A 25,513-nucleotide genomic window follows, 5' to 3' on the forward strand; every position below is an offset into this window, starting at 1 on the left:
AGCTTTATGCCCTCTGATTAGTAATTCCCCATTTCCCTCTCCCGCCGTCCGTGTTGATTTTTGCATCACTTACCCGAGACCCCTTTTCAGGAAAGCACTGGCAAAGAGAGCAGTCTCTTCCCCCACAGGGACCAATAAACTTCTTTCCACCCTAGAAAGTGAAGCATCTGATTTAGTTTACCAGTATTCATCACCTAGCTGGGTACAAGATATAGATACCTCGTAACAAGCACTCTTATTTATTTAACTCATGAAAATTCCGCAGTATCATTTTTACCTCTGAATCTGTGACAAGACTAGTACTGATATATAAAAAGCCATTGAACTTATTACCCTGTGGCCGGATAATAAGGAGATTAATGATTGTGTGAGCAGGATAAAAGTTTTTCTGAGATAGGATTTTTCACAAACCTTGTCTGAAGCTATTTGGCTTTAACCAGAATCTTCTGCAGTTTCTCTCTCCTGGTAAGATTTCATTTACTAAGCTGTGAACAAGCTTATAGTGTTACCTATGTAGTCGGGAAAACCATAAGTACACAGTGGCATCTAACTGAAAGCATATGCTTGCTTTTTTTCTAGGAGCCTCTTCCTTTACCTCCAAGATCAACCAGGGACTCAAGAAGTCCCTCCCAGGTCAGTGCAGCAATCACAGCCTTGGACTCGGATTAAAATTGTTCTTTCAACAATTTGCTGTTACTCCAAGATGATGCCTCTAATGTGACGCTCAACCAGAAAGCTCCTGAGCTTGAATAATTTGAACACTTTCCCTACTTTCAGCTGAGGGTGTGGGTAGGACCTCACGCTTCTGACAGATCTTTGAAAACTAACAACTTAAACTTGAGCCTTTAGACCAACATGTAATGGGAAAACATAAAGCAGGAGAACAGATCTGTGCAGTTCCCAAGAAGATATATACATATAAATAAACAAACACACTTATACATAAATATGCATGAATATGTATATGTGTATGGGAGGGACAAGAGTCTAGGCAGTATGTATTTTTCTTTTCAGTCATACAATTAAGACCCCGTTTTTTTCTGGAAAAAAATACGCTCAGACAGAATTTTTAAAATCTTTAAGCATTCATGAAAAAGATGTCTTTATAAAAATAACTTTTATGAGCCATTGAAAGCATATAAAAATTTGAACCTTGACAAGAGCCAAGCAATTAGATAATTAAGTTAAAAAATGTATTTGAAGTTTCAGTTCTTGAGTTTGGAGTAACATTGTTATCTGTGAATGCAGAAACATTAAGTTCAAGACCCTGATAAGGCAAAAAAAAAAAAAAGAATTAAATGCTCCAGGCCAGGTCAGGAAAGCATGAAAGTACTTAAAATAACTAGTCTGAACATTTGAGTTCATTTAAGGTTGGAATTCATTACTATGTGTTCAGTGAAATATCAAAACAACCAGAGAAAAAAAGGTCAGTTGATTAGATGTCTTGGTAATATAGGCAAGTGTGTTGTTGTTTTGTACTTAATTGTGCCAAGCGTCACTAAGATGTTTGTAGCAAAATTACGTTTCAGAAAAGAATCAGTTTAAAATTAGCAGACTCTAATAAAGAAACAGGAATAGTCACATATAAAGTTTTGACTTGGATGAATAAAAGAAAAAAGCAAGAGGTGATTTTAGTCTCTACAAAGTTCTACATCAGACGTATCCTAATAAACATCACTTTAAAGAGGGGAGACCTTTACAGAGGAAGCAACTTCACCTCAGAAACAGATTGTATCTTCCCATTAAAAAGAGATAAAGACAATGTCTCAGATAAGTCAACATTCAAAACATAAATCATATTCACTGGGAATACACTGGCATTCTCAAAAACCAATGCTAACCTTCTTCAAAGGGAAAAAAAGAAAAGTCACTATCTGTTTTATCTCAGATATTTTTCAACAAGTATTTGTTGCATAGAAAGTTCAAGAAAATATTTTACTGATTTCTAGATTAATAACGTGTCCTGCATTGGTACTTTAATTATCTTTTTTGAAAAACAACATATGCACATAGTAACAATTCAAACAGCACAAAATAGTGTAGCGGAAACGGACATTTTCTCTTCCAACTCTGGCTCCCAGTTCCTTTCCCCAGAGGTAGTCACTGTCTTCGACGGGTCTGGGCATTTATGGGCAGATTTACATAATGATCACACACACACACTTTTGGTGATTTTGGCCATGTTTTATCTTTACCCAAACGGTGTATGTCTTTGTACCTTGCTGTTCTCACTTAATCACATGTCTTGAAAATCATTCTGAGTGAATATACATGGCTATCCATCAAACAAAGCACTATAACTTGTTTGATCAAGTTGATGGTCATTTCATTATCTCTCTTTTTTTGCTACCTCAAACTAATATTCTCGTGCGTATGTATTTATGCATAAGTCAGAATAAACATATATGATAAATTCTAAGAAGAGAAATTGCTGTGTCCATAGGCATGTGCTTTTAAAATCCTGATGGATAATGCAAATTGCCTTCCGTAGATACTGCATCAGTGTCTGTCTCTACCTTTAAAACCAAACTACAGCAAAGCCACTCTCTGTGTGAAATCTCTAGACTCTCCGTATACCACAAGCTGGTAGGAAGGTCCAGGATAAAATAATCGTTGGTCCAGGAGTTCTATGCACCCACATGGAACATAAGGAACAAAGAAAGTGAAAATTCAGCATGTTATAGAATTTTACATAGTGAAAAAAGAGTATAACAAAAATAAACTTAGAAAAGTCAGTTAAGAGAAAGAGAAAAAAATCCACCCACATATATTTCAGTGTGTTTCTGTTCGTCACTGCAGGTGATGCTCTCAGATGCACGCGAACTAGGCATGCCTACGTCCATGGGAGAAACAGTCCTGAATAGGTTAAGGGATAAATCAGTGGCAGAGCCAGGAACCAAGGGCCTCTTATTCCCTGATGCATGTGCTTTCTGCTCCTGGTTGGAAGGGAAAGGAGAACGGATGACAATTTTCTGTTTTGATTTGCTTTGCAAAGGCCCATGATTACTTTCATCACGAAACTGGACTGGGTGTATCTGAGTTATAAATCAGCCCAGTTCTCTCAAGAGCAGCCTGACTACAGGCAGCCCACAGTCGGATTTCCCGGAAATGTCTGAAGTTGGGTTTAATAACTTAGATTCTTTGGCAAGGAAGCAGAAGAAAGAGGGCTTATTACGGAATGTTCTAGGTTTATCCTTCTCCGGAGTTAAAATGTTCAAATTCAGTCTTATATTTGATTTCATCTTGTAATGGCCCAGCCACTTCCTGCCCAGCTCTGAAAAAGTTTCTAAGAAAGGGTTATGTTGTAAACAAAGAACTCCCCAATATCTAGGCAATTTGGTAAGCAGTCTTGACTGCAGAACATAAAAGAAGTCTTCAAGTTCGTCTAAACCAACCCTTCATTTTTCCAAATGCGAAAACAGTCCCAGAGAGTGACTTGCTTAAAAATACAATAAAAGTAATGCATTCAATAAAGTGAATTTTCAACACGCAGTCGGAGCTCATTCGCGTACTTACCCCATATGCGTGTTGTACAGAAAAGAGAATGAGAATAAGCGACCTGCGAAAAAGCAAAAATGCGGATTAATTTAAACTGTTCTTTTTCATGCAAAACAAACTAAAGAGAAAAAAAGCAAAGGAATTAACTCTAGAAGAAAAATTCTTTTTTAATTTCTAATAGGCTGCTGTCAGGAGATGATTGTCATCGGGACAAGATAGGTGTTACCCTCTCTCTGGACGTCATCACTGCATTTCCTCTCTTTAACCACTCCGGAAGTACTCACACCCTTTGGCGTGGTCCTCGTTGCGCTGGGTACCGCGAGGACACTAGGAAGGGGAGGCTTGGATGCATGAGTGAAGGGACAGGGCTCTCAGAATGAAAACTAGAGGAGAGAGGGAAGGAGGCAGCTTTGTCCAGGGACAGTGCAAAGACTAGTGTTTCCTGGATGCTGTGAAGTGGAACCAGCTGGAAGCAGGGAAGATGGCAAAAACTGGGCTGGGGAGATGGTCTAGGAGATAATACGAACAAGTAAGGAAAGAGTTAGGTGGTTCAGGATCCTATAAGTGAGTCAGAAATCCAACTGGGGTAACATTATTATTATAAACAAATTTTAACATGAGAGATGCAACCAAAAAAGACTGAATGCTTGTGTCCCGCTGAGATTCATATGTTGAAATCTTGACCCCTCAATGTGATAGTATTAGGAGGTGGGGCCTTTGGGAGTAATTAGGTCATGAGGGTGTAGTCCTTGTGAGTGGGGTTATTCCCCTTATAAAAGGGATCCAGAGGGCTCTCAAGCACCCTCCTCCTACCGCATGAGGATGTGATGAGAAGCTGGCAGTCTACAACCCAGATACCCTGATACCCCGATCTCAGCCTTTCAGCCTCCAGAACCCTGAGAAATACATTTCCATTGCTTATCAGCCCCCCAGTCTGCGGTATGGGTCATGGCAGCTGGAACTAAGACAAACACTAAACATTGCATGCATTAGCCTCTCGCTCACATTTCTCCAGGAGCTTCCACATCCATCCTCTCATTTAATCCTTAAAACAGCTCTGATGGAGTTGGAGCTTCATGTCACAGCATCCCCCTGGATGGGAAGAGAACTGGGGACCAGGCTTGAGCTGGGATTTCCCTGCCATCCTCATCCTCTGCTGCGTGTAGAGCCTTCCTCTTTGATGAACATGACAGAAATCTACAGAGCCAGGCGTCTGGGTGAGACCTGGACTAGGAGGTAGGAGCCTGGGGGTGGGTCCAGCCCACACTCACTGGCCTCCACACTGAAGTCCCCCTTCCCTCAACCCTTCTATTGGAATTCATGACATTTCCAGGAAAGGCCAGGTTGGCATTTCAGTGTCATTCGATTCAGTAACAGAGTAAACCAGAGAATAAAAAAAAAGGGAATAAACTGTTTTAAATCAAGTTAAAGTATTTATAACAACTGGTGGTTAATCAGGTTCTTATCTCTGAGGACATTTGTAAATAAGGACAAGTTACATCTTACAGTAATTTTGGCTTCTGTGTATATGGTCTATTAAAATTGCAGGCAAGGCATGCTTTTTCCACATTTCACACAAGAGCAAACGGACTCAGAAAGGTTGGCTAATGTGCCCAGAAGGTTGCAGGCAGGATGACTTGAAGGATGTGGCTCAGGACAGATCTGAACCCCTGTTAACGTTCCCTCTCCCCATCCTCTGCTTGTTCCTCCTGCTGCTGTAGATATTTTAAAATAAAACAATTCTTTTCTTTTCTTTAAAGAGCAACTCAAAGTTAAGATTACTTTGCAGTTTCCTTCACATCCACTCTGAATAAATAAGGCTTGGCTGCAATTCTGAAATAAACGTTCTCCTTCCCATCACCCTCTCTTCCTTCACGGCCCATAAAAATACATGTTCCCAGCTTCAACACGACTCATATTCTTCGCTAGTCAATCTTTCCCTGTCTTAACTCCCAGCACATGCTGTCGGCAATCTATCCATTTCCTGAACAATCTATCCATTTCTTGCTGCTGCTGACACAAGTTACCACAAACCTGGGGGCTTAAGACAACTCAGATTTATGACCTTATGGTTCTGGAGGTCAGAAGTCTGAAATGGGTCTCACCAGCAAAAAATCAAGCTGTTGGCACGGCTGTGGTCCCTTTTGGAGGCTCCAAGGGAGAATCAGTTCCTTGCTTTCCCCAGATTCTGGAGGCAGCCTGCACGTTCTATGGCTTAGGGTCCCTTCCACCTTCAGGGCCAGTGGTGACCAGTTGAGTCTCTCTCCAGCTTCATCCCTCTGACCTCTGCTGGCTCTGTCACAGATCCCTCTCACTCACTTGTCTGCCCCTCTCTGTCACTTCTAGGGACCTTTCTGATTACATGGGTCTACCCAGATAACCCAGGACAATCTCCCCATTGCAAGGTCACCTGATTCGCAACCTTAACTTCATCTACAAACATAATTCCCCCTTGCCACTAACAGAACGCAGTCACAGGTTCCAGGAGCCAGGATGTGGACTTCTCTGGGGTCATTAGTCTGCTTCCCACACTCACGAAGTGCATTGTCCTAACTCTGCCCATGACAGGGACCCCACTGCTGGACACATGGGAAGGTTTTTGCTGTTCGAACTTAGTGGATAGGTAAACAAGAATCAGTGCCCTTGTGCATCCTCCCAACGGGTGATTACGTGGGGGCAACTCAGGGAGAGTAGAGAGCACTGGTATTTAATCATAAAAATGAATCCCAGAATGGCAGCAGGCATAATCCATAGGTTTCTGGAATCATTTGGCTTTTTGATACATGAAGCATTCAAATAATTTATATTCACAGAACCAACATTTAGGAGAAATTATTAAATAAAAGCCAGTGGTCATACTTAAGGACACTCACCAGGAATCCGTGGCCAAGGGCTTAATCCACTGGAAGGAACACCTTACCAATGCCATGTGCACTGCTTACTTCATAGTCAAGTCTTGGTGCTTAAAACAAATTCTGCCACTCTTCTCTTCCAGAAGACTCTCGATTACAAGTGAGGTTCTATGTCCTGGGTTTAGACTCTGTATGTGTTAAATATAAATAAATCTCTTAAAACATTATATTATGCATTATCATGTTGAAAATAATTACTTTCATTTTTCAGAGTTAGTGATGGAAATATTTCCCAAAAGGAAACTTCAACAGTGTTTTGACACAACAATCTTCAGTGATGGTTAAACTGAGTACATTATCTATTTTTACTCTTAGAAGTAAAAATATTCCCAGAAGTTTGATGCCATAAATATATTTTTGAAAAATGAAAAGATAGATGTTTATAATACTTGCATAAAAATTATTGCTTCATTTTGCTAAGCAGAATTTTCTTCTCTTTAATCTTTTCCCTTAAAAATCCAAGCTGAAATTCACTCAAGTGCCTTTTTTTAATTTTTTGAAACTAAAAAGGAATCCCCTAGTATAGAAATACACTTTCGTATACAGACAGCAAACACATATAAATGTGTTTTCCTATAAAATGGTACAACTGCAGTGGAAACTATTTTGGCAGCTCCTCAGAGAGCTCTACACAGTCACCATGTGAACCGGCAATTTCATTCTGAGGTGTGTACCCGAGGACTGACAACAGGTGTTCACACGCCACGTAGACTCAGACACAAACATTCACAGCAGAATTACTTGTAATAGCCAAAAAGTTTGAACAACCTACTGCAACTGATGAATAAGCAAAACATGCTGCATCCGGACAATGGGACAATATTTGACCGTAAAAAGGGATGAAGCACCAATCTGTGCTACAGCATGGATGCACCTTGAAAACACTACACCAAGTGGAAGACGTCACACACTGTATGACTCCACGTATATGAAATGTCCAAAATACACAAGCCCATAGAAGCAAATACCAGATTAGTAATTATCAGAGGCTGGAGGAGGAGAGAATTGGGAGGTACAGGGTTTCTTTTGGGGGTGATGGAACTGTTCTGGAATTAGATAGTGGTGATCGCTGCACAGCCTCTAAAAACCACTGAATTATAAACCTTTAAAGAGTTAAAATGGTGTGTTTTATTTTGGGAACTTAATCTCAGTTTCAGAAAAAGAAAAAAAAAATACTTTGACTTAAAGAACTGTATACTTTGATAAAAGATCTATTTGGCTCAAAGAATTGAAATGTCTCATCTTTAAAACTTCGGCTTCTCTGAAGACCTGTACCTGTAAGAGCTGGGTAGAGAGAAGGAAACTGGGAGTGTAGAATGTTACAAGCTATTTTTTAATTTCTGGATAAAATCTGGGTAAGCTAACTCACCGCTGTATTTGTGAGAGACTAGTTCTCCAGGCAGGTGGTAGAACGACATTCCATGATAGTTTCAAAACCCAGTGGAAACAGAATCACTTTGAGTACCTAGGTATTTTCCACTCCCAAATCCATCATTTTAGATAGTTTCTCAGTGGTGTTACAGAAGTAAGTCTCAATAAAACAAATGAATGTTTTACAAGGAATATACAAATGGGTCTGAATCATTCACAATGTATTTAGTATTTTAAACAAACAGGAAACACGGTCAAAAATAAAAGAAAACCAAAGATATTTGCATTTTAACTCCAAAATAGATACATGATGCAATTAATCTCCACATGTATTGTGATAAAGGGTGCATCAAAGGAGAGCTTATCAAAATACAGTGTTGCTGTGGTCACCTTTCAGAGGAAGAATGCCTGATGGTAGCCCTGACACCTACGAATTTCTCAGTACATTTTAATTGAATAGCTGGCTGCCTGGCTAGCTGGCTGGATGGGTGGATGATGGATGGACAGCTGAACCAATCTGCAGAAACCTAACTGGTCTCTCATTATTCAGTGAGTCTTTCCAATGTGAAGGGACATGAATTAACAGTGAAAGGACACTGCTGTGCTGGGAGTAGCCAATGCATTTCCATTACCGTGCACTTAGTTACCATGTGAGCCCTATGACAGCAGGGATTTTTGTCTTTTTTTCATTCACAGATTTATCCCCAGTGCCATCATAGTGCCTGGAATACAGTAAGTGCTCAGTATATATTTATTGGATGAACAGACTTATAGAAAATACTCTGTGAACTTTAGAAAATGTGAATCAAATATCTTTAGTAGAGGACATAAGAAGAGGGTAATTTTGAATATACAAGAGGAAGTAGAAGAAGGCATTCATTAGAGGAAGTAATGAACCAACACTTACAGAAGACCCTCTGCCAAGAGTCTAGTGACTCTGCTAAGAGTATTGCCCACATCAAGTTACTCGTTTTCACCACAGTTTAGTAAGGAAAGTATCATTCTCGTTGTGCAAGAAAAACAATCTAGGTCAGTTTAAGTAACTTGTGCAAAGTTACAGAGCTGGTAAATGGCAGAACCAGGGTTTCTGGACGCCAGCATGTGTCCCTTCTCCCAGCTGACACCCCAGAGTGGCAGCCTGCAGACTTTCCTGCTCTCCAACTCCCATAAGAATTTTGAAAAACCTATGCACTCCCTCATTCCTTCTTTTTTTAAGTTAACATCTAAAAACTTTATTCTTCTTTTTAAATAGTGGCAAAGAGTATAATTTGGAGCATTGTAAATGGTGAGCTATAAAATAAAACCACTGCAGCACTATTTTGGATGTAGCCAATAGGTTACAATGCCAGGCAGCCTGATTTTCACCATCGTCAGTATAAAATACATGCACAGTTTTTAACAGTATTTTCCTTCTTGGATTTATATTTATATTCCCCTCCCCCATATATATCCTAGTGCGATATAATTTTATCCTTGAAAATCATATCAATCACCCCACCATACTTCTCTGCAACAAAAATATGTATATAAATTCAATATTTTAAAATTTCTTATGATCATAAATCTCTGAGTCTTAAAACTTTTTTTCTCCTGGTTTGGCTCATCATTATGATTGTTAGAAGTATATAATTCATCAAAAATATAAATTTAAATCTTGATAAATAATTACTAAACATTAAAAGTGAAACTGTCTTGTTAAGGTAGTTGGCAATGAAAGAACTGGGCTTTGGGGTTTCTCAATTAGTTTATTTCGCCCTAGATTAATACTACTTCTCACTGGACTGAGATGGGTTCAGCAACAGCCTACTTCCATTTTAATTTTTAAAGCAAGCTGTGAATGGAAGAATTTGTTCTGCAAAAGTCACTCAATTCTTAGACGTTCTCTTGAATTGTATACTGAAAGCAATATAGAATTTATTACCAAGAATCAATCCGAATGCTCCACCAGCTGATCAAGTCTTCCTTCAATTGTGATAAAAGCAAAAAGTGGGAAACCACCTGGCCCAGGAATCAGATGCTTTCTGTTCTCAACACCTGCCTTTACCCTCTCCATCTGGCCCCACAAACAGCTCTTGCGCTCTGGACAGAGCAGGCTAGTAACATTTGGGATGGATGGGGTGGGGGGGAATGGGGTGAGAGAGAAGGGAATGGGGGGAAGAGGGTGGGGAAATGGGGGTGGGGAGAGTGAGGAGGAGGGAAGGGGGTGGGGGAAGGGGCTTGAAGGGAATAGGGTGGGGGGGAAGAGGGTGGGGAAGGGGATGGGGAGAAGGGAGTGGGGGGGAAGGGGGTGTGGGGGAACGGAAGTCGGGGAGTGAGGTGGGGCAGTGGGGGTGGGGGAATGGGATGGGGAAGGGGTGGGGGGAATGTGGTGGTGGAAAGGGGTGGGATGGGGAAATGGGGTGGAGGAGGAGGGGTCGAGGGGGAGAGGGTGGGGAGGTGGAATGGTGGGGGAAGCGGGTAGAGGTATGCCTTTCTTTGAAAAGCAGGACTGTTGTGAAAAGGGAGGTGAGAACCTGTTCCAAAGGCCCATTTTCAGACAGAACAAGTCTAAGAGCAGTGGAGAATCTAGAAATTGATTCCTTTAATTTTCCAAGCTCCTTGCATAACTCAAGAATCTTTTGGTCTCCCAAGGGTACACGTACCTCTGTTTGAAGCTCTCTGCTTTAGATGAGCTGCCAAAGGTAAAAAACAGCCGTCTTGTTCACAGTCTTACCTGGAGCAAGCCTCTTATGGCTACATGCTCACCCCATGCACCTGTCCAGCCAGAAAGCAAGCCACCAAGGAGTCGCAGCGATTTTAGGTCTGTTGTCCTGCCAGGACGCAGCTCCTAGGTCACGGCTAAGCAGAGGCCCATGTGGCTGTTAACCGGACACCATAAACAGCAGTATGTACAGCACTCTACAGTTCCCCAAATGCTGCCACACATGGTATTCACACAATCCATGAGAATTCTTTCATTGCAACTGCCTGTGTTAAGAGCAAAAAAACTTTTGCCTCAACCATGCTTTTGAAAGCACCAATAAAAATACCCCATCACTCAGAACAGCATCCCTCTAACCTGTCTTCTCACAAATAAATGGCTCTCCAGGATTGGCCAAGGCAGCGTGTTTCCACTGGAGTTCATTAAAAAAAAAAAAAAAAAAAAGCCTAAATGACCCAAATGCTATGCCACTAAAACATCTGCAAACAATTTTGGGAGACTGCTTACCTAGAGAACTTTTGCAAAAGTTCTGTCTCTTTCAATGGTTATGCCTTAGTTTGCCAACTGTTACTCTCAAGAAGGGAGTGTTGACTGCTACAGAGTGCTGCATCACAGCTCCCTCAGGCCCCACCTTCAGCCTTTAATTGGGAGTGTGGCCAGGTTTTCATTACCCGATTCTGTCTCCACAAACACTTGTAAGGTTGGGGATAACCACCTGACCCATCCCATAGCTTGGCTTAGCAACACAGAACTCTGGGCTGGAAGATGCTACAATAAAGTATTCTGAACAGGTCCTCGCAGACAGCTGAAATCAGGACACTGAGAGAAGAAAGGGAGATGAGGGAGGAAGGAGGCATCCAGAGATGCCCTGAGGTCCAGGTAGGCATTAGAAAACTGGGACAAGTCAAGGCCAGGTGCAAGCTGGAGTTTAGAGGAAACAGATAGCCTGAGCTGTCATAAACAGCTGTTTCCAAGAGAGGGAAATGCAAAAAGTAAAAGACAGATGGTCTTATGAGAGGATGTGAAACTAGCTCATTCCTGAGAGCATCTGGTAGTCAGTCCCCTTTCCTGGAGCAGACTGACCTGTGCAGCCAGGTCTGATAGAAAGCGCTGCCTGCACTGCAGCTGGTCCCCAGGCTGGGACACTCCGCAGCGAGCTCATCTGGAGACTCCTCCCCTCCACCCCCAGCAAGGACGCTGAACGTGAGTGCCCTGGGCCTTTGACGTCCGGCTCACTCACTGACCCAAGTCCGTAGGCTCTTGCCCAGCAGTGTATTTATATCAGTCATTTCTCGCACACATATTCAGCAGATATCATTGCGTTCTCTTCCTCCAACTCTCCAGGTTTATTTTTCTTTCTTCACTCCTTTATGAAAACTCCTGGACTCCAATTCCCCTGGGACTCCTTGAGTCTCTGCTCGATGTTTTCCAAATGCTAGGTCTGGGAACAGGATCTGAGATCTTCCAAATCATTATCTGTACCATGGGGAATTTGTTTTGCCTGCAACCCAATCTTGAATAGACATACACCCAGCTGGGGTTCTCATCAATTGGGGGGTGGGGGAGGGGGGCAATGGTCAAGATCAGAGGACCAGACAAACAGGAGACTGAGTAGTGGAATCTTCCAGTCACAAAAGGTAGCGGAAATATAATGTCTTTTCTTTTCCCAAGTAACATTAAGCCTTTAAGTTCTTTTTAATAATATTTGTTCTTTCAAGTGAAATCATTTCCTATTAACTCAATGACTACACGGTCTTCCCTTTGACTTTCTGACACTGAGATATCTGAAGACTCTCTTTCCCAGGCTAAATTTTTTTGATGGTCTGAACACCTATTTTTATATACCTTTACCTTTCCAAAATAGAATTCCTAAAGGATCAGCTTTTGTGAAAGAAAAAAAAAAAAAAAAGCAAGGGGCCTCATGAGGGGTTAGAAAAATGCTCCCAGAAAAAGCATGGCATGCCTGATCCACCTCAGTGGCCAGACACTTCCTTTGAAGCTTACATTTTCCCAGTTAAGAGATCATCTGACCTTTCCCCAGCGTCTAACCTGGGTACTTGGTTTTGCCTTTCTAAAATCCCATATCTTTGGGTTGACTCCACATGCAGACTTTCAAAACCTTCAGGCTGATTTGAGCTTTTTCCTTTTTAGCAACAACAGTCAATCTCATCAAACATCACAAGGTTTTTCAAGCAAGTCACAAATCTGTGTGGTCCATGGACCACTGGAATGTGGCTGGAGCTTCATGTCCTCAGAAAAGGAACTGAGGAAAACTTAAGAACTACTCAAGTAAATTCTTGAGAATATCTCTAAGTTCCAACCTGACCAGAATGTTGCTGGATTGCGGTCAAGCCCGCCCCCAACTTGCCTTCCCTCCAGGTTCCATTGAATTGTTTGAGAGTGCCACAGAGTCCTCAGTTGACCTTGAGTTTGCTAGCCCAAGGACAAATGGACCGTATCTCAGCTAATCTACCGTTCTGCCAATATAGGCTTTTATTACCATTTTCTCCATGAGGTATCCTCCCAATATCAACAGAATATTTGACAACAATCATAATAATTCACCACGTGGGAAATACATGGAGGTGATACATGTTCCATAAATAGACAAGTGATTTTCAAAACCGGATGCGCCCTTTACCTCCAAGTTAAGAATAACATTCTTAGCTCAGAATGCTGTATGTCTCTTGCCAAAAACACCACTCCCCCAGGTTTCTCTTGGCCCAGCAGGGCTGCATAGACTGGGTCTGAATTCTCTGGGAATGGCCTTTGGCATCAGCTCTGGCAGTAGCACCTTTTGAGCCCACCGGGAAGGGCCCAGCCCCGACCACCTGCAGTGAAAGACCGGCATTTGCCTTTGATGACTTCTTCCCTCCTCTACAGAGACCGGCTACCTTCTTCTCTTGGTACCTTGTGGGCTCACAGTGAGGGAGTGAAAGTAGGGCTCTGGAGTTAGAAAGACTTGCGCTCAGATCTCGGTCACGTAAGAGTGTAGCCTTGAGCAAGTCTGCATCCCTCCCCCTACCCTGAGCTCTTGATTTCTAGGATGTAAAATTAATGCCTGAGAGAACTACGCTGAGTCAAAATTAGTGCCTAGCACAGTCCCTGCATATGGTAGCAGTTCCATAAATGTTTATTTCCTTCCTTCCAATTTGTTATGCAGGCAAAAAGAGCTCCCTATAAGTTAAAGAAGGGTGAGAAAACTGGGAACTGGGGCAAGTCTGGCAGACCCGAGGAAGGGGGCAAGGCTTGATCTGGGAACGAAGGAAGATCCAGAGAAATGAAAAGGAGGAGTAAGCTGTGACAGTCCCTCCTAAAGTTCCTTTTAAACATCAGGAGAAATTATTGAGAGAGATGACACTTCAGTTAGTGTAGAAGAAAGGTGCAAAAAACTAAAACTAGACTTACTATATGATCCAGCCATCCCAATCCTGGGCATGTATCTGGAGGAAACTCTAATTCAAAAAGATACATGTACCCCAGTGTTCACAGCAGCACTATTTACAATAGCCAAGACGTGGAAACAGCCTAAATGTCCATCAACAGATGACTGGATAAAGAAGTTTGGTTTAGAGTACGATGGAATACTATTCAGCCATAAAAAAGAATGAAATAGTGCCATCTGCAGCAACAGGATGGACCTGGAGATCATCATACTAAGTGAAGTAAGCCAGAAAGAGAAAGACAAATACCATATGATATCACTTATACATGGAATCTTAAAAAATGACACAAATGAACTTATTTACAAATGAGAGCTAGACTCATATAGAAAGCAAAATTATGGGTACCAGGAAGGAAAGGGGGTGAGGAGGGATAAATTGGAAATTCTGGATTTGCAGATACTAACTAACATATATAAAATAGGTAAACAGCAAGGCCCTACTGTATAACACAGGGGACTATATTCAATACTTTGTAATAACCTACAATGAAAAAAAAAAATATATATATATATATATAACTGAATCACTATGCTGTGTACCAGAAATTAACACAGCATTGTTAAATGACTATACTTAAATTTAAAAAAAAGAAGAAGTTGTACAGAAGAACAAGTCTAGTCAGGATCAGAGTTAACATAAGCGAACTGCAAGAGGACACTAAGGAAAGGCTGGCATCTGGTTTTATCAACCAGAAAGCTGGATCCTTCCTCTGCTTTTCCCCCTACTCCTCCTGCCCCTCTTCTTCTCTTCTTTTCCTCTCCCCTCACTTCCTCTCCATCTTCCTTACCATAAGAAACTATAATAAGCAGCATTTTCATCAAGCTAATTATATGCTAAGCACTGTACTAAAGGTTTAACACAGATCTTCAATCTTCACAATAACCCTATGAGGTAAGAAATATGATTATGTCCTTTTACAAGTAAGCCACACAGTTATTAAGAGACATTTCAGGATTCAAACTCTAAAGCCTTCCCTATTAACCACTACCCTACACAGCTTCGAAATTCATGAAAATTCACAGGTGAATTTAGGGAATTCATCTCTGGGAAGAACTACTTTTGCCTTACAGTAGTAGCAGGGACAGTCACTTATAAAGGCAATGGTGCACAGTGACACAGGCATTCAGTTTCCTGTGAATTCCAGAAAGTCTTCATGTTTGGAATTTCAACTCTAGAAACTCCTATGGGACAGGTGAAGATCTTAGAGACACCATTTCTAACTAGACTATAGGAAGATTAAAGCCATTCAGGCAGCTAAGAAAGCAAAAAAAAAAAAAAAAAAAAAAAGAAAGAAAGAAAGAAAAAGAGAGAGAGAGAGACAGAGAGATTTCACAAAAGTGTCCAAATGAACTTTCAGGTTAAATAGAGATACTGGGGTGGGTGTGCAGTTGGTTCCAAAATAGGAGGAAAGCTTTGTCTTGGTGGAAGGAGCCCTGTACTCACCTGAGCCCTAAGCCCTTTCTAAGGAGAGCTTAACTGCCTCCTTTTCCACATGGCTCCATCCTGTCCTCTGCCCACCTCGGTCTGCCCTGCTTCTGGCAGGAGCTGGTTCTAGTGATTGAGTCTCCTTAGCAGCTCTTTCCCTTTAGGACAAGACCTGAAACTAGATTCCTCTAGGAATGCTTCCACCACTCTGGAACCTAATAAAAGCTTCAAGGGAATTCCTCAAATCTGGGCTTAAGAGCTATGCCATCCCATAGTCTGCTGCAGATCAAAAACACTCAGTGTTTCATTGTGGACTTTACACATTGGAAAATGACTGAGCAAAACCAAGGAAATGTGGGGTGCACTGGGTGCTGATGTAATGTGGGCAGAGTGGCCAAGACTAGCAGCAGTTGGAAGTTTCACAAAACCATAACGGATTCCATTATTAAAATACGATGGCTTTCGCACTAAAATTTGAAAATGAGACTTTTTTTTTTTTTTGCAACTTCAGGAATTGAGGATAGGTAGAGATCTATATTAAAATTCCATAACAAAAATTTTAAACATACGGGAACAAAATAAAACAATACATAGAATATTGATTACATATGAAAATTACAAGAGTTGTAAATTCAAATCTACTAAATATGTAATAATAATGTTTAAAATTTAAAGTGTTTTCTATTAACTAGCCTGGCATCAACCAAAAAAAATTTTTTTTGAATAATCTCCATATACCTTTGATACAACATAAGCACCTGTGATTATTATTCACTCAAGAAGTATCTGTCACTGTCCCATTTTGTATCAAATCCCATGTTAGGCATTGTGAATACAAAAACAAATTTGATTTGCCTAAAGTAATTCAATATTACTTTTAAATTGATTGGGGAAAGTTGAAGATGTATATTATAATCACTAAAGTAACAACTAACAATAGTGCAGAGAGATACAACGAGAAGTCAATAAAAAATTAAAATGAAACAGTAAAAAATATCTGAATAACACAAAAGAATTTGCTAGAAAGAATAAAAGAAACAAAAAACAGATGAGACAAAAAGTAAATGAAGAGATGGCAGACCTAAAAATAACTGTATCAACTACATAAAAATGTACTAAAAACGTCTATTAAAAGGCAAGACATTGGATTTAAGACAGAAAAAAGAAAAATCCAAATATATCCTTCCTATGAGATATATGCTTTAAATTAAAAGACACAAATATACTGAAAGTAAAAGGCTGAAAAAATATACACCATGCAAATAGTAAGCATAAGGAAAGCAGACTGGCTATATTTACAGCATGTAAAATAGACTTCAAGATGGAAAGTAACACTTAATAATGATCAAAACATATCAGGAGTCTATAAATATAAAGAATATATGTACTTAATAGAGGCATTTCAAAATACATGAAGTAAAAACTGAAAAATTAAAGAGAGAAACAGATAACTTCTCAAACATAGTTGGAGTCTAACTCTTCTCTTTGTAATAGAATAAGGTAGAAAATGCTACCCAAGACCCAGAAAATCTGAACAATTATGCTGTCAACCACCTTGCCCTCATTTTTATACATGAAATGCTACTCCCAACAACCACAGAATATGCAACCTTTTCAAATAGATATGGTTTGTTCACCAATCTAAACTAACTATGTAATAGACTATGAAACAAGTTTCAACAGATTTCAAAAGACTGAAATCTTACAGGGAATTAAATTGGAACTAAACAATAGACCACATAGGGAAGTTCCAAATATTTGGAAAGTAAACAACACATCCCAAATAACCCACGAGTCAAAGAAGAAAATATTTTAAACTAAATGATAATGAAAACAACATATCAAGATGTATGGGATACAACTTACCTGGTGCAGAGGAAGAAACTGCTTCTATAAATGTGTACATTAGGGGAAAAAAATAGTCTAAAATCAATGACATAAGTTCCTATCTTAGGAAACAGAAGAAGAAGAGTAAATTAAACCTGAAGTCAAAGGTAGGAAATACTAAAGCTAGAAGAGGAAATCAATAAAGTAGAAAGCACTCAAGCAAAAGGGAAAACATCAATGAAACACAAAGTGGCTCTTTGGTTTTTTTTGAAAAGGTAAATAAAATTGATAAATTGACAAATTACCAATGTCAGAAATGACAAAGGGGAAACCACTACAGATACACAGATATTAAAAAGATAATTATAGAATCTTCTGAACAATTATACCAGTAAATCTGGCAATGCATAAGAAATGAACACATTTCATGAAAGACACTAATTGTCAAAACTGGCACAAGAAGTAATAGAAAGTCTGAATAACCCTGCAATGATTAAATTTGTGATTAATTAAATTTGTAGTTAAAAATCTTCCCCAAGGAAAACTCCAGGGCCATTTGGCTTCACTGGTGAATTCTGTCAAATATTGAAGACAGAAATAATACCAATTCTTCACACACTCTTTCAAAAAGTAGAAGACAGAATGTTGGTCAATTCATTTCATGAGTATTTTAGTATTACTCAAGTATCAAACAAACAAGGATGTTACAAGAAAACTACAGACCAATATCTTTAATGAACATAGATACAACTCTCCTTAACACAATACTAGCAAGTCAAATTCCATATTTATACAAATACAAATGACCTAGGGTAGGATAAGCTATTTTTCTAAGAGAGCAACAAAGTTGGACCACCTGATTTCAAGACTCGTTATAAAGCTATCATAGTAAGAACAATGTGGGATTGTGAAAAAAAGAGACATGTAGATCAATAGAATAAAAAGACCCAAGCACAGATGACCAATTGATTTTCCACGAAGACGCCACAGCAAATTAATGGAGAAATTACAGTCTTTTCAACAAACAGTGCTGGAACAACTGGATATTCATATGGAAAATAACATTTAAGATATTTCCTTACCACACATCATAACCCCAAATTAATCCAAAATGGATCACCGACCTAAATGTAAAAATGCTATAAAAGAAGAAGATTTAAAAGAGAAATATTTGCAACTTTAGCATGGGTGAAGATTTCTCCATAATAGGAAAAACACAAACCATGAAAAAGTTGATAAATCAGACTTCATTAAAATAAAAACACTTACTTCTAAAGAGGCACGAATAAGGAAATGAAAAGACAAGCCACAGAATGGGAGAAAACATTCACAATAAATATTTCTTGTATCCAGAATAGATAAACAGCTACTACAATTCAGCAATAAGAGAAACAATCAATTTTTTAATGGGGAAAAGATTTAAGTAGACACTTCACAGAAGCTCTGTGAGCGGTTAATAAGTACATGAAAAGACATTCAATATGACTAGTTATTAGAGAAATCAAAAGCACATTAACGTGTCACTGTGTAACCATTTGAATAGCTAAAAATAAAAAAGCTGGTAATACTAAAAGAATGCATCAAAAATATATGGAGGGCATGTGAGAATGAAGAATAATACAGATACTTTGGAAAACCCTTACTTTTATAGTTAAATATATATCTACCCTATGGTCCAGCAATTTCACTCTTAAGTATTTACTCAAGAGAAATAGGAACACACATCCACAAAAAGCCTTGTACAAAAATATTCACGGTAGCTTTATTTGTAATAGTGCCAAACTGGAAACAATTCAAATGTTCTTCAACAGGAAAATAGATTTTTTTAAAGGTGATGTCTGTGCAATGGAATACTACTCAACTATAGAAAGGCACAAACTGCTGATAGACACAACATGGATCAATCTCAATGTCATTCTGTTGAGTCAAAGAAGCCAGACACCAAAGGATGCATGCTGTATGATTCCGTTTACATAAAATTCTAGAAAATGCCAACCAACCCATAGTGACAGGAAGCAGATCAATGGTTGCCTGGGAATGGGCAGGGAGAGAGGGATGGACTGAAAAGGGAGGGACAGGAGGACACGTTGGGGAGTGAAGGGAAAGCCCTGTATCACGATGGATCCTGCTACGGGCTTCACAAGGTGTATGTATCTGTGAAATTCCTTGAATTGTGTATGTTAAATAGGTACAGGTTTTTGTACATAAATTATACCTCAATACATTTATTTCTCAAATGCCAGTTACTATATTTAAAAATATAATTTCTGTATCTGCCCGTGTAGCACAGAAAAGTAAAATAACATGACACTGTTACTGCGCTGTATAATCAAAGTCTGGACAAAGGGCTTGACCTTTGACCTAACAGTCACCAAACATTTCCCCCACTCTTTCAGGCACGTGGCAGATTATTTCCCATCACTTACAAAATGAAGTATGACCACTTTGGCCAACGAGAAGTTCAGTGGAAGTAGCACGTGTCACATCCAGGCAGCAGCTTTTAGAGCAGTTTTTGATTCGCGGCATTCTCTTCTCCTTCTGAGGAGACCAGAGAAGGACTCGAGTGGGAATTTCCAGGGGTTTCCTGAGAGGCTATTTACGCAGAGGTCCCCCCCACCCGGACCCTTCCCCATCTCCCCACATCCTGTGATGGATACATTAGTGTAAATGTGACTATAAGCCCCGGAAATCTGGGAGTTGTCTGTAACTGTCCCCAAAGTAACCTGTTCTTTCTGATACAACGTGCAACTTTATTCTGACAATAATGTAGAAGGCAGATTTCACAGGCGAGAACCTGCAGAGGACTAGCTAGATGGCCACCGTAATCCACACGTGTTAAGCGCAGACGCGGGGCAGGGGCCATGACCTTAGAAAAGCAGAACGAGAATCTGGCAAGAACTGACATGCACTGATAATGACTCTGAGATTCTAAAGGAATCTGAGTTTAATCGTTTAAAGGTGTTGGAAAGAGAAGGTTCTTGAAAGAAGAGAAATGACTAAGTGAGGAGACGGAGTAAAAAAAGATTAATTTAAAATATAATTGAAATCAAATTCTGTCTTTTAAAAAGATTGAGGAAGGAGCTATAGGCAGCCTGGAAAAGTGTGTCTTGTCAAAATGCTGAGGCACATTCCTGCACAGTGAAGGCTACAGAAAGGTCATAAACTTTGGAAGGAAACAGACCTGGGTGTGAATCCTGAGAAAATTTGTCAAGGCATCCAACTTCATTCATTCAGCAAATAGTGAACAAATTCATTCGTTCATTCAATAACAGTAAAGAGCACCTGAAAGTCCCCTGTCCTTTTGGAGTTTACCTTCAAAAGTGGGGAAGCACACACTACCCATTTAAGCACTGTGCAGAACTCAGACATGATATTGTGATTATGAAAAGGGGACAAAAACAATAATACAGGGCTTGTCAAAGGCGATTACCACTTCATTTTGTTCAAAACCCTGATCTGGCACCAAGTCAAAAGCAGCAGATCTCTGTGTCCTTTGTATTTACAAAAAGAACCATCCCCACTTTCCTTTTATCACATTTAAAAAACCAACCATGAAAAATCAGCTCTCCTGACTCCAAGATTATTTTTTAAAAATCAGAAATTCTGGTTACTAGCACAACATTGTAAATCAACTATACTTCAATAAAAGAGAAATTCTGGTTAATTAACACCACCCAGTGAGCACATCAACACTGTACTAAAGCAGGGCATAAGCATGTGGGGAAGAGAGGAATGGGTGGTTAAATCTGGCTTAGAGACAAGCCACCACTGCTTAAAGTTTGATGTGTGGATGACCCACCTGGAGACTGGTGAATGCAGGCTCTGATTCAGTGGGCCCGGGGTGGTGCCTGAGATTCCTTCTGCATATCAAAGCAGCTCTCCAGGATGACAAAGCTAATGCTCCCAGGGATGACAAGTAGCGAGGTTCTAGATGCCTTAAGAGTCTGTTGACCTCAAGGAAGCTGGCAGGGTATGCTTGACTCTTGCCCCCCTATTCCTGCGCTGAGAAAAGCATCTCTGCTCTGTGCCATCATTTCTCATCAGGTTCACTTTGATTTCCTTTATGCAACTAAAGAATCAGATTCCAACATGTGACTGTTTTGGGAAGACCCTGGGCAAAGGATTTCTAATAGATTATCAAATCAGAGTCCTGCAATTTCTTGAGGTAGGTACCATGATTATACTCATTTTACAGAAGAGAAGAACCCAGCCCAGGGAAGTTAGCCCACACTAGTGAGTGTGGAAAGGATTCAAATTCCTGAGTCTACTCCAGAGACCACACTCTTACCCACTGCTTCCTCCTTACTGTATTTACATCACAAGTGTCTTCTTTCCTGCTACTTTGTGGCACCATAAGTGACTTGCAGTTGACTGCTGCCACCGCCTCTAAGTTGATAAAACCAAGTCTGGACTTCTGTCAAAATGACTTGGTTTCAAGAAAAGGCAGTTGAAATCCAAATTAAGAAATCTTCTGGAATTCAGCAAAAAGAAGGAGCATTGAACACTAACACTGAGGATTGTTGCTGTTTTTTTCCAGGAAGTGAGGCAGTCAGTTCACACAAGATTGCCATTTGCCTCTTGGAATTCTTGGACACTGTTATTTTATCAACAAAGCACCTGATGTCATACTTAACAAGGATGACAGAAGAAGGTTCAATAAGAGCCCTCCCTATCAGTGGGCCAAAACTAGTACATACCACACAGTGACGTCTATGGTCTGGACACTCACGAGTCTTAATAAAGAGTTTAATATGTGTTCTTTTTATTATTCTATGAGAAGAGACCCTGAGTCAATGAAACTAACTGAAATACGCATGTAAAACAGTGGCTTTCAAACTTGATTGCACGTGGGAATCTCCAGGGAGCTCTAAATACACTGACCCCAGAGTCCCGCTGCTGGGGAGTGTAACTGGCTTGGAATGGATAAAGTTTCAGGATTTTCAGAGGCTCCTTAGGAGATTCTAACATATAGCCAGAGTTGACAATCACTGGCATAAAAAACAGAGAGCAGAGTATATTTACTCTACAGCCAAATAGGGGGTGTGTGTCTTCATTTATTCACTGTCAGGGTTTCACCTACTTACACAGGTACATAGGTCTAATATACTAATAGACCCCATTCTAATTGCAAGCAAGTAGTTTTCCACAATCAGTGACCAAATCACACATTTCACACTTGGTGTTTGATAACCAACTCCTGCAAATATCGGCAACACTGATCCAAAGTAGGGGTTCTAAACCTGCAGATGGAATTCAGGTGGTCTGTGAACTTGAATGGGAACAAATACTGGATCTGTATTTTCACTAAACTTCCCTGGAAGCTCAGCATCGCCTTTAGTTACGCGCACAGGCAACAAACCACAATGCTATTGGCAGTTCTTGAGAGTTCGCACCCCCTGGTATTTTTATGTTACCTTTCAGTTTTGCAGTCATCAGTACTTTGAGATTACAGTTGTTTAATAAGTTTGCTGTTAGATTTAGGTATTTAGTGCAATAATAATGATGCATTTATGTTACTATATCATGACTTTAATACTGTCACAATTTATTCCAGTAGAAGTGATTCTGATAATCGCATTATTCTAAGAAGGATCGAAATGTTTCACCAGAGCCATCGTGGTCAGGGGCACAAGAAAAGGGCAGGAGCCCTGCTCTAAACACGGTGCCGTAACAAGCTAGATACTGCAAGTCTGCATCCCAGTCCGCCTCCGTGAAGGGCACTCTCAGGAGGGAGACACCCCGACAAAGTTGGCTCTTGGCTTCCCCTGCATTTCCGCAGATAAGATTTAGCCAGAGCCAGTTAACGCAGCAGAGAATAGGATGGGCTTTCTCTTTCCCCTCAGCTGCCTCTTGCTCTTGGCATTTGGGAGCGCCCAGACTGCCAGGCTGGTAACTCGAGCCTCCAAATTAATCAAAACACACAGCGCCCAGTTCATGCCCAGGCAGACAAGCCGGGAGCCAGACAAGCTCTCCTCTGGTGACCCCCGGGCCCAACTCCCCAACCCCGCCCGCCACCCCACAGGCCCCACCCTTGGATGCCCCGCTTCCTCCACCTCTCGCGCCCCCAGGCGGGTGCTCGGGACCCTGGGGCCGTGATGACCCAGACTGGGTCGTGGGCGCCTTACCTCGTGGGAACGCCGGCCGCCCCGGCAGCCGCCTCGGCGCCCGCTCGCGCAGCGCGCCCCTCCCGGCTCCGCCGCGCCCAATTCCACGCGCGGCTCGGCTGCCTCTTCACGCCGCTCTCACCGCCAGGTCGGGCGGCTGCCAGATAGAGGCAGGCTGAGAAGGGGAAAGAGGCGAGTTGGCACCGCCCAGGAGCCGGAGCGAGCAGAGGCGCCCGAGTGCGGACGCCCGGCGCGCCTCCCGCTTAATCTGAGCACGGCCGCTGGCCACTCCCTCCACCCTACTCAGCCGCCTCCCCATCGCACAACCCCCAAGTTCCCCACCTCCGACCCGCACCCCCGGCCCCGCCTCGGCCCCAGAACCTGGGGAGCATCACCTCCTTAACTCCTTCCCCTGGATCCGCTCCCACCTGCCCCGCAGGCGCGCAGCCCTTTCTCGCCTCCTGGGCACGATGCCCGGGTCGGAGGGACATGGCCTGGTGAGTTGCGGGGGGGAGGGGGGGGCGAGGGCGGGACCTGAGCCACTTCTTCCCTCCCTTGGAGCCACAGTCAGAAGCCTCGTGGGGAGGCTGAGCCCTACAAAACCCGCCCCAGGCGGGCTGGCCAAACGAGCTTTGCAGCCGGGCTCCCCAAAACGCGCCGCGCAGGGTAAGCGGTGGCCTGAGAGCCTGCGGGTCCCTGGACACGCCGGGGCTCTGAGCGGACGCCCACCATGCGCCCCGGGCCGGCGCCGAGGCCGCCCGCGCTGCTGCTACCGCTCCTGCTGGTGCTCCTGGTGGTGGCGCCCGCGGCGGGCAAGGTGAGTGCGGGGCGGCGCGACCCCCAATGCGCCCCGAGACAGCCCCCTCGCGGGGACGCTGTCCTTGAACTCCTGTATGGTGGGTGCGGTGACTGAGAGCTCCACGCAGGTCCCTGGGCAGGCAGCGTGGGGACCGGAGCAAGCGGGGATGCCCGGGAACAGGTGGAATGCGCGGGGCTGGAGGAAGAGGAGAGGAGGAAGCTTGTACAGTTCCCTAGGGGTCAGGGGTGGGGGAAAGGCTTCCAGAGGTAGGGTAGGCAGGTAGATGGATGGATGGATGGATGGATAGATAGATAGATAGATAGATAGATAGATAGATAGATAGATAGATAGATAGATAGATAGATAGATAGATAGATAGATGGATGGATGGATGGATGGATAGATAGATAGATAGATAGATAGATAGATAGATAGATAGATAGATAGATAGATAGATAGATAGATATGCAGGCAGATAAATAGATTATATATAAGATATACATGTGGATAGAGAGAGCCACATTGCTAAGAATGAATGCTTGAAAACACAGGATACAGAGACAGGCGATGTCATGCTGGTGAACTGGAGCAGGCAGCATGGCCTGGCAGAGAGCACAGAGGGCTGGAGTCCCAGCCCTGCCGCTTCCTAGGTGTCTTGTCACACTGAACTCTCACCAGTCTGGGGCTCCTTTTCCTCCTTGTCAATACTTGCCCTCCAGTGTTCTATCGGTTTTGTTAAGAAAAGCAAATGCCATCACTGAAAAGTTAATAGATTCTTAGAAATAAAACTCATGGTAAGCTAAATTAAGCAATCTGTCACTGCGGATTCTATTCGAAATCTGAGAGATCCTGGATTCATTTAAGTCCATCCGCGTATTTCTTATTCTTTGCAATTAAAGGTAAATTTGGGTGTCCTCAAATCTGTTATGACTCCTGGAGTTGACTTAACTTGATTTTAACTGGTGGAATTTAACTTTTCAAATGCCTTCTGTGATTTTTCACACTTACAAAACTAGTTTAGGATGACAGTATCATGCAAGTTCTATTCCCAAGGATGAGCAGATGTTTTACAAATTTCATGATTAAGACTATGACTAGAAATTAATAGTCACATAAATACATATTACATGAAAAGATTGTTTGAACCTATAGCTACATGTGATCCAAATATTTTCCATTTAAATTAAATGTTAAATTTTGACATTATACAGACGAAGCTAAAACCACCTTGATCACCTTCATACCTCCCCCCACCCCATCTAAACAAAGGTGTCTACTGTCACCATCTCATCCTTCTTTCCACACATTTTCTGCCCATTTGCATGTGCATATATGGACCCAAAAGCAGTATGTGTTTTTGTTTGTGTTTTTGACATAACTAATACCATATACCTATGCTGTATATATCCTTTTGCATCCTACAGATCTGT

The 25,513-nt window shown here is 41.6% G+C and overlaps 2 protein-coding genes across 2 annotated transcripts in view; one reads left to right on the plus strand and one right to left on the minus strand.

The window, feature by feature from the left end:
* COL4A4 (collagen type IV alpha 4 chain) overlaps window positions 1–23,638 on the minus strand; it is a 120,514-nt gene extending 96,876 nt beyond the window's left edge. The window contains 4 exon segments of the mRNA XM_032480378.1: window positions 74–151; window positions 3,517–3,559; window positions 6,372–6,538; window positions 23,306–23,638. Of these exon segments, the coding sequence (XP_032336269.1) occupies window positions 74–151; window positions 3,517–3,559; window positions 6,372–6,427 (177 nt within the window). The 5' untranslated portion in view covers window positions 6,428–6,538; window positions 23,306–23,638.
* A 205-nt stretch (window positions 23,639–23,843) lies between these two features.
* Window positions 23,844–25,513, plus strand: part of COL4A3 (collagen type IV alpha 3 chain) — a 133,403-nt gene continuing 131,733 nt past the window's right edge. The window contains 1 exon segment of the mRNA XM_032480379.1: window positions 23,844–24,101. Coding sequence (XP_032336270.1) covers window positions 24,015–24,101 — 87 coding nt within the window. The 5' untranslated portion in view covers window positions 23,844–24,014.

Source organism: Camelus ferus, chromosome 5 (genome assembly GCF_009834535.1).
Source record: "Camelus ferus isolate YT-003-E chromosome 5, BCGSAC_Cfer_1.0, whole genome shotgun sequence".
In the NCBI taxonomy this organism is placed as follows: Eukaryota; Metazoa; Chordata; class Mammalia; order Artiodactyla; family Camelidae; genus Camelus; species Camelus ferus.